The sequence below is a fragment of the Vicugna pacos genome, chromosome 18 (genome assembly GCF_048564905.1).
Source record: "Vicugna pacos chromosome 18, VicPac4, whole genome shotgun sequence".
In the NCBI taxonomy this organism is placed as follows: Eukaryota; Metazoa; Chordata; class Mammalia; order Artiodactyla; family Camelidae; genus Vicugna; species Vicugna pacos.
This window is the reverse complement of record NC_133004.1, coordinates 45716660-45725088: the sequence shown is the minus strand read 5'-3', so window position 1 is coordinate 45725088 and position 8429 is coordinate 45716660. Positions and strand designations below refer to the sequence as shown.

The window sequence follows — 8429 nt, the reverse complement described above, 5'->3', positions numbered from 1 at the left end:
CCTCTGCCAAGGCTCAGCTGTAGAGGTCAGAGTCTCCCCCGAAACTGTGTTTACAAAACCCATGTATGCAAACTCAATCTCACTTTAAAATAAGAGCAAGGAGAAAAGCAATAAAAGTAGCACTGATTATGTATTTATATTTTCCAACCACACCTGCTCAAATATCTAGGAGACTCTGGAATCAGATTACTTGGGTTCAAATCCTAGTTCTACCAAGGACATGCTGTGTGACCTCAGGCGGATGTCTTCCCTTCTCTGTGTCTGAGATCCTTCGTCTATACAAATCAGCAAAGGGACCAACCTCATAGGGCTCTTGTGAAGATAAGTGAGGTCACCTCCAAGTGTTTAGAAAGGACATCTGCTCTGCTGAGCCCCTAGGGGCCTGGCCCCACACCCCAGCCTTCACAGTCCTTGTATTTTTCATGAGTGAGCCTCCCCTCAGCCTCCTTTAACCCCTGAAATCCTCACTAAGACCCCAAGTCGGGAGGGAGAGTGAGCAGAGAGGGAAGTGGGGGTGGGGTGGCCCAGACTCGGGAGGAGGGCTGCCCCTCCTCCAGGGAACAGGAGACAGCTGTCAGAGGTGCTACCCTCCCAAGCTGGGATGGGACCCTGCCCCACTGGAGGGACCTCAGAGGAGGTGGGGGGAGGGGGGAAAGGACTTTGGCGGGGGGTGGGGGGGTCTCTGGCCTGTCCCAGTTTACCCAGCCGTGGCTGTTCTTTCCCCTGTTTGGGGCCTCCTCAGCCCCCCACCCAGGTGCTCTGGACTGCTCTGCCACCCTAGGGGAGGGGGCCTGGGATCCAGGCCCTGCTGGAGGGAGGGAGGTCTGGGGAGGGGACCCTCCTCCTATCTGCTCTCCCTACTCATGGGGACCTAAAATGTGGCGGGGGTGGGGCTGCAGCACAGTTAGGCCAGCAGGACCCCTGTTGGCAAAACTTGGGCACTGCCCCCCAGTGAAAAACATGGCCGCAACTCAGAGAGAAGGCTGTACCCACTTCCCTGTAGGCCCTGCCCTGCCCAGGCCTCTCCGGCTTGGACAAGCCGCACCTCCCAGGCCCCACGGGCCACTGGCCAGAGTGGATGGCCCCAGGGCCAGGCTCTTGCGCCAGGGCCACCTCAACCTCCCAGTGGCTGGGAAGACCCAGGGCTCAGGGCTCGGTGCCAGCTTGAGGCTGACGTGTGTGGGACGCCCTGCGGGGCAGGGCTGCTGCTCGGTGGGGCTGGGAGTGCAGGCTGTATCTTGGCCGGGACCCGCGCCTGCCTGGTTGGAGTGGAGGGCCACTCGGTGCTGAAAAGACAGCTCCAGCTGGCGAGGTGGGAGCCGGTCATCGTGGAGGGACACACCCCTTACTCCTGGGCGCAGTGCATGGTGACTGGGGGGTCAAGGGCTCCAGCCGGGTGGGAAGGGGAGCTGGGACAGGCAATCCGTCCGACCACAGCCCCTCACAGCTGTTAATGCCTTGCTCCACTGCCCACTCTCCACGTGCCAAGGGTCCTCTGCCCAGCAGCCCTGGGGCTTCCGCAGCTCCCAGACTTACAGGGGTGGGCGGTCACCCCATCTTGCAGAAGTGGAAACTGAGACTTCAAAAGAGAAGAGCCCCGAGCAATCAGTGAACGTTATTAAAGGATGTACGTGCTGCAGAACCCAGGGTGAAGCGCTGAGGTTCACCACCTATTTTGAAATGTGTCTGGATCCAGGACAGATCGATATGTGAAGCAGCAACGGAGCAAAATGTTAATTGTTGAATCCAGGTAGTGGTATTTGGGTGTTCGCTGGAAATTATTTCAGCTTTTCCACGTGTTTGATGTTTTCCATAACAAAATGTTGGGGGAAATTAAAACGCACGTTTCAGAAGGGCGCTCCAGCCCGCCTGCCGCAGCCCCAGGTCCTGGTCACCTGCAGCCAGGTGTCCCGAATCCTTCCAGAGATGGTCAGTGAACGGTGAGGGTCCGCATGTCTAGTCTGTTTGTTCCGGTGACGGAGCAGACCTTGCCACCTGCGGGCTGCTGCCCTCACTGACGCAGCCAGCGCCCCCCTGGAACCTCTGCGCTGCAGGCGGCTCCCTGCGTGGAACCTCTGGCCACGGGCGCCTGCAGGGCCTGCACTGACAGGGAACGCCCACAGCACTGGGGCTGAGGGCCTCCTGCTCTCCTCGTGGGAGCTGTGCTGGGGGCCCCAGGCGGTGGCGAGTTTTGCTGCTCAAGCCAGCTCTCCACCCTAAGCAGAGCACACTGCCCTGTTGGCCCCCAGCCTCCTGGGTCAGGCGGTGCTTGTGGTGTCCATAAACGGGTCACTAGTCAGCCCGAAGCAGGAGTCAGATGAGGTGAGGTGCAGGGACCCCGACCGGGGTGTGCTGTGGGGGCCAGGCCAGGCTGGAGGTGTGCACAAAGCCTGCAGGCCTGCGCTCCTCAGCAGGGGAGGGGGTGTGCAGGGGTGCGCGTCGACCACGTGCGGCCAGGCGTCGCACACCCGCGCAATCACCCCACTATGCAGAATTGGAAACTGAGGCTCAGAAAGGTGGTCGTTTCCAGGTGGGGCCTGGCCCTGGGCTCTGCAGTGAATGAGACAGGGAGGGCCGGCCCGTGCCTGGCCCTGCCTGCCTCAGCACCTGGCCTCGGGCCTAGGCTGTCACTGCGGGAACTCAAAGCTCGGGCCCAGGAACTCAGACCCCACCCTGTCCTGGCTCTGGGCCTGGGACCCTGCAATGTCTGGCGCCCTCTGCTGGTCAGTCTGTTCCTCACGGGCCGAGAGGATTTAGGAGGGGCTGAAACGCTGGGGCCGAGGGGCAGGAAGGCACCCCTACCCTGGGACGACCAGTAGCCCTGTCCTGGTGGGGTGAAACAGGGCACACGTGGGTTTAGAGCCGAAGTCTTGAACTGGTCACCCCCACGGCAGCTTGGAGGTTGATACCTTGTTTAGTTTCACTTCAGTGGCCAATATTTAAAAACAAAGGTGATCAGACAGCAACTTAACTTCAGTTTTTTAATAAATCAGAGTATCTGCTCACTCTGGAGCCACGTTTTCCTGTGCGTAGTTGGAAGAAGCTGAGAACGATAGGGTATGTACTTTCCCGTTAGCCACAGACCCCGCCAATCCCTGTTGACCTACACCCACCTGCCTCATTCAGTCATGTGACCCTGTGGGCATTTGAACTCTGTCCTCGACCATCAGAGAGCCTGGTGCCTTTGGATAGTCAGTGGCGTTGGAAGCCTGCAGCCCTGACTCCCCAAGGGCCACAGCCTTCTCACCAAAACAGCTGTCTCCCCAGACAGGCCCAGCCCAGCAGATCTGCCCCCTACCCAAAACACCAGAGAATGGAGGGGAAGACAGCTCCTCCTAGAGATGTGGCTCAGCCTGCCAGGAGCAGGGGGCCGCCCGGGTCGACCTCTTACAGCTCCTTTAGCTGGAACACATCTGGCTGATGCCTTTGGATCTCTGAAGGGTATCAAGGAATGTGTGGGCTCCTTCCAAGGGGCTTCTGCTGTGGCACAGAGCAGGGACAGGAATGTGTCGGGGAGGAGCAGGATTTGCTTCCAGTCAGCAGGGAGATAGGCTGTTATGGTAGGTAGGGACCTGCCTGGCCCCAGGAGGGTTCAAGCAGGGTCTGGTTCCATTATTTCACAGACATTTACTGGCATCTACAATGTGTCAGGCTCTGTTCCAGGTATGAGGAATCCGGTAGTGAGCACGCAGGCCGGCTGGCCCATGTCCTGGAGCTGACTGTCCAGTGGGGGAGAGAGAGCCGGCAAACCTGTGAGCAGGCAAACCCATGAGCTGTGATTTGCTGCTTGAGAACAAGTGTAACAGTGGTGGAGGGTAAGCTCAGCCAGGGATGACAGAGGTCCTTCTGAGGAGGCAGCGACTAGGAGAGAGGCCTGAATAGTGAGGAGGAGCTGACCAGGCTGGGCCCCGGGGAAGAGTGCAGGGAGGTGCCAGTGCAAAGGCCCTGAGGCAGAGATGGCTCAATGTGTTCCGGGACTGGAAGGAGGTGGATGGGCCAGGGGAGGCCTGAAGCCAGAGGTGCCGGGCCTCTGGGTGCAGGGTGGGTGGTTGGGCTTGTTCTCGTCTCCGAAGTACAGGGGCCAGTTTAAACAGGACGAGGTTGCAGTAGAAGCCTCTCTGATTCCACGGCCCCTCTTGGTGGGGGCAGGGGGGGGCATCACTAGCTTGCTCAAGGCTGTAAGTTGTTTTTGCCAAATCAACCATTTATTTATTCACTCAGTCATTCAGCAAACATTTCCAGAGCTCTGCTCTGGGGCAGCTGGGGCCGAGTCAGGAGTAAGACCTGGTTACCAATCTCTGGAAGAGGCAGTGTGATGGGGGCAGCGGGTAGAGGGAAGCAGAGGGCATAAGAGCCCAGCCCAAGGTCAGGGAGGCCTTCCCAGAGGAGGTATCATCTGAGTCGAGGGACCAGCTGGCAGTTCTGGACACAGGGCTGTAGTGCTAGGCTGAGGGGCAGTTGCAGGTGGGCACCCACCCTGCGCTGAGGGCAGTGGAGTCACAGAAGGGTTACCGTGAGGCACGTAGCCCCTGCAGCAGGAACCTCTGAGATGGTAGCTCCCTGCACCCCATTCCACAGCTGAGGAGACTGAGGCCCGAGGCTGCAGTGGGTCTGGGGCCTTGAGGACTGATTTGCCCCCAGAAATGCTGATTCGAGGCTGACGAAACTCAGGGCCAACGTCGAGGGGTGGTGTGTGTGTGAGATGGGGTGTGTGTATAATGGGGTGTCTGTGTGTGTGTGGGTGTGTGTGAAGTCCATCAGATCTGGATTTTTTGGCTCCATTCCCTCATCTGCTGAGCAACCCTAGGCAACTCACTTAACCTCTCTGAGCCTGTGTCACATCTGTAATAGGAGTGCTGCTCTCCATACGCGGCCACGTTCTTGGAGATGGTGCAGACCTGGCCCTGGGGTGGAGCCCAGCAAATTCAGAGACTGTGAGTCTGACTCCGAGCCCAGGAGGGCTGTCCCCCAGGCTCAGCAGACAGCGCAGCCCGGCTCGCCAGCCCCCAGCCCCTCCCAGCTGACACAAAAAGCCAGACCTCCCGCAGGAGGGGGCGGGAAGGGGCTGCTGGGCCAGCTGGGCTGTGGACACAGGCGGGGAAGTGAGCGGCGACAGGAAGGAAGCCGCACCGCTGGAGTCTGGGGCCACCATTGTCTCACCTGGGGTGGGGGCACTGCCGTCTCCCCTCTGTCCTGCTCAGTGGCCGCCCGCCCGAGATGGCCCCTCAGCTCTGGAGGGTGGTGGGGGTGACAGCGCCCTCCCCTCTCGGGGCCCTACCCTGCTTCTGACTTCTTCCCCCACCCAGCCTCAGTTTCCCCATCTGTAAAATCTTAGAGGGCAAGATGTCTGGGCCAGGTCTGTGTACTGCCCGGACTTCCTCACCAGGGGACCTCATGACATCTCTCTAGCACCTCACCTGAGCCAGCTCGTTGGAGCCTCACGGTTCCCGACGAGCTGAGGGCTGTACTCGCCCACAGAAGTTCCGGGACTGGCCCAGGGTCTCACGCCAGGGCAACAGTGCTGGGACTCGACACCCCTCCCTCCACCCCATCTGCGCTCTCACTGACCTGCCTCCTTTCTTTACATGAGCCACCTGTAAAGGTCAGATCCCTGTTGAGCCTCACCCTGAACGGTGGCACCTCCAGTTTAAGGTAGACAGAGGTGGCCGGGTGAGCTGGGGTCTGCAGCCAGAGCAGGGAGGCTCCCGGCTGTGCTCGGTCGCCCCAGACACAGCCCCCCAGGGCTCCCTCACCCCCACCACACACACAGAAGGGGGCAGGGACAGGTGGGACCCCTTCCCTCCACCCTACAAGACAGGTAAGGAGGAAGCTCTGGGAATCCCCAGCAGGCTGTCGGGGCTGGGCAGACACACCCTGGGGCCCAGGTGGAGCCGGAGGGGTGGGAGCCCAGTGTCCTGGGTGAGGACCAGCTGCGCCCTTCCGGCCCATGGCCGGGGGCCCTACCCTCCTTGGATCTCATCACTGCTCCCACCCCAGCCCAGGCCGGGGCCTCCCCACAAGCCTCTGTCCCTTCTGGCCCCGCCCCAGCCCCTCAGTGTTCTGGGGATGAGGCGAGCGATCAGACCATCCCCAGGACATAGGTCTCAGGGACCCCGGCCCCTAGCCCTGGTGTCCAGGGCTGCGCCGAATCATGCCCCACCCCGGCCCATCCCCCTCTCACAGCGGCCACGCTCCTGCAGCCTGCTCAGACTTTATTGAAGGTGGAGCTGGAATGGGGAGCCCAGAACCACAGACCCCTCCCACCAGCTTCCTCCCGGGAGCTTCACTGGACGCGGGATGGCCAACGGCCAAGGCTCACTCCTGGGGCTTCGGGCACAGCTCAGTAACCCCCATCCCTGCAAACAACCGAGATGCCCGCCTCAGCTACAGCCCCACCCCCGGCACAGACCCCCTGGGAGGTGGACCGTGGCCCTGCTCCACCAGCTTGCAGAGCAGTAGGGCGGGAGGACCAGGCCCACAGCCTCCCCTGGGCCAGGGGGGTCCTGGGGAGAGCTGCTGCCGAGGGCGGGGCGGGCAGCTTACCCCCAGCTCAGGCCTTTCCTGGCCAGCTCCACCTGGGCCAGGCGATGGTCGCTTAGCACCTGCACCCGCGTGACGGCGGCCAGTGGCCTGTGGCGGTGGGCGAACTGCAGCACCTTGTGCTCCTGGGCGTGCACGTGGAAGTGCTCCGCGTCCGAGCTGACCTCCATCTGGGGGCAGAAGCCAGTGACCCGCGGCCCGCTGGGCCCGCGCCCTGCTCCTGCGCTGAGCTCCGAGGGCTCTGAGTCCAGGAAGCATAGGCGGGGGGGGGGGGGGCCCGGGGTCCCCTCGGCACGTGGAGCTCCCGTCATGCAGGCCATCCCACGGGAGTTCTGAGCCCCCGGCTGGGAGTCCCCTCCTCTCTCAGAGAGGTAGCTGGTGGCCAAGGGGTGGGCATCCCGTTGCACCCCCAGACCCAGCAGTGAGACTCCCGCACTGGCCCTGCAGGCATCTGCAATAAGCCTCCTCCCCCGGGACCCCAGGTGGGGGCAGCAGTGCTGTGGCAGCCAGGGACACAGGGAGCCCCACAAAGCAACAGGCACCCCGACCCCCACCACCCTGCCCCACCCACCCCATGGGCTCCCCTGCCCCCACGGCCCTCGCCCCCACCCCCATCACCTCGAAGGGCTCCCCGAGCACCAGCGGGAAGACGCTGGACACCTCCTCCTGGCCCCAGCGGCCCCCCTGGAAGGTGTTGGCCACCATGGTGGCACTGGAGAACCGGGGCTTGATGTGGAAGACGATGTCCCCCGCCTCGGATAGGAAGTTGATCTCAAACCTGGGGGCACCACAGGGCTTGTGAGAGCAGCAGACAGCCGGGAGTCACCCCACCCAAGGCCAAGGACGGGACCCTGGGAGGGCAGTGGTCCTTACTTGTCCTCTCCAGAGTCAGAGTGTCCCTGGACCAGCAGGTTCCAGCCCGGGGCCAGGCCCCCTGCATAGAAGGCTTCAAACTGCAGAGGAAAGAGGACAGGGGCCCTGGGTCTGTGGCCTCTTCCCCCTGGTACCCCCTTGTCCAGGAGCCCCCCAGGGTGTGCTCTTGGCCGGGACCCTGCCCTCTGAGCAATGTTCCTCTCACGACGAGGTGGCAGGGCTCCTTCGCCCCGTGCCCCCTCAGCGTGGGGGTCTGGTGGGAGGGCAGCTCTGTGGGCCAGCAGCACAGCTGACTGGGGTGCCCCATCTGGCCCCGCGCCCTTCTCCCCGAGTCCCGGGCTCACCCACCTGCAGTGCCATCTCTCCAGCTTCTGCTGGTGGGCAGAGCGAGTTAGGGGATATAGGCAGGCGGGCTGGGCGGGGGAGCTGGAGCCCCACCCGGGGCAGGGGTGGCCTGATGAGCGCACTGTGCCCTTCCCTCCCCCCCTCCCCCTCCCTCCTCGGCCTTTTCCCCTCCCCCCAGCAGGTCCCCCATTCATGCACCAGGGAAAGGGTGACCCCCAGCCTGCTCCCCACCCCCACTTCCTCAGGGGTCTGTGTGGCTCTCAAACTTCACTTCTTGGGATCCTTCAGACACCTAGGAAAGCAGCTTCTCCCTGGTTCTTGCAGAAAGGGTGTGGCTGAGGCTGCCCCCCACCCAGCCTCTTCTTCCAGAATCTCTAGCCCCAGGCTCCCAGGGACCCAAACCCTCCCATCTGGTCAAGCAAGGCAGTGGGGAGGCCTACCAGTCCTTCCCTGGCCTTGGGGGCTGTCTGACCACCTGGTGCTTCCAGCCCAGGCCCCCCAGCCCAGCCTGGCCTCCCCGCGCCACCCCGCTCCCGCGGCTCCGCTGGCCCCACGGGACAGGGCTGGGATTAGGCTGGCCGCTGTGCTCAGCGCATTCCAGGGCTCTGGCGGATGGACGGGATGGGGGAGGGCCTTTCCCACACCCCCATGCCCCTCCTGGCCTGCCTCCT

General features: G+C 62.6%; 1 protein-coding gene across 1 annotated transcript; it reads right to left on the bottom strand.

Annotated features, from left to right (window-relative positions):
* Positions 1–6195: 6195 nt before the first annotated feature.
* Positions 6196–7780, bottom strand: GRIFIN (galectin-related inter-fiber protein). The gene is made up of 5 exons (XM_006210395.4): positions 7762–7780; positions 7414–7493; positions 7159–7318; positions 6544–6710; positions 6196–6356 (listed from the first exon to the last, which is right to left on the bottom strand). Exons 1-5 carry the CDS (start codon positions 7771–7773, stop codon positions 6341–6343), a joined length of 435 nt encoding a protein of 144 aa, XP_006210457.1. The 5' UTR covers positions 7774–7780; the 3' UTR covers positions 6196–6340.
* Between the last annotated feature and the right edge of the window lie 649 nt (positions 7781–8429).

What these genes read in the sequence shown, in the direction of transcription:
- GRIFIN (XM_006210395.4), bottom strand. An exon ending in TCTGACTCTGGAGAGGACAA is followed by an intron (nt 7,319 to 7,413) that starts GTAAGGACCACT and finishes TGGTGCCCCCAG; the next exon opens with GTTTGAGATCAACTTCCTAT. An exon ending in TGCTCGGGGAGCCCTTCGAG is followed by an intron (nt 6,711 to 7,158) that starts GTGATGGGGGTG and finishes TTCTGCCCCCAG; the next exon opens with ATGGAGGTCAGCTCGGACGC.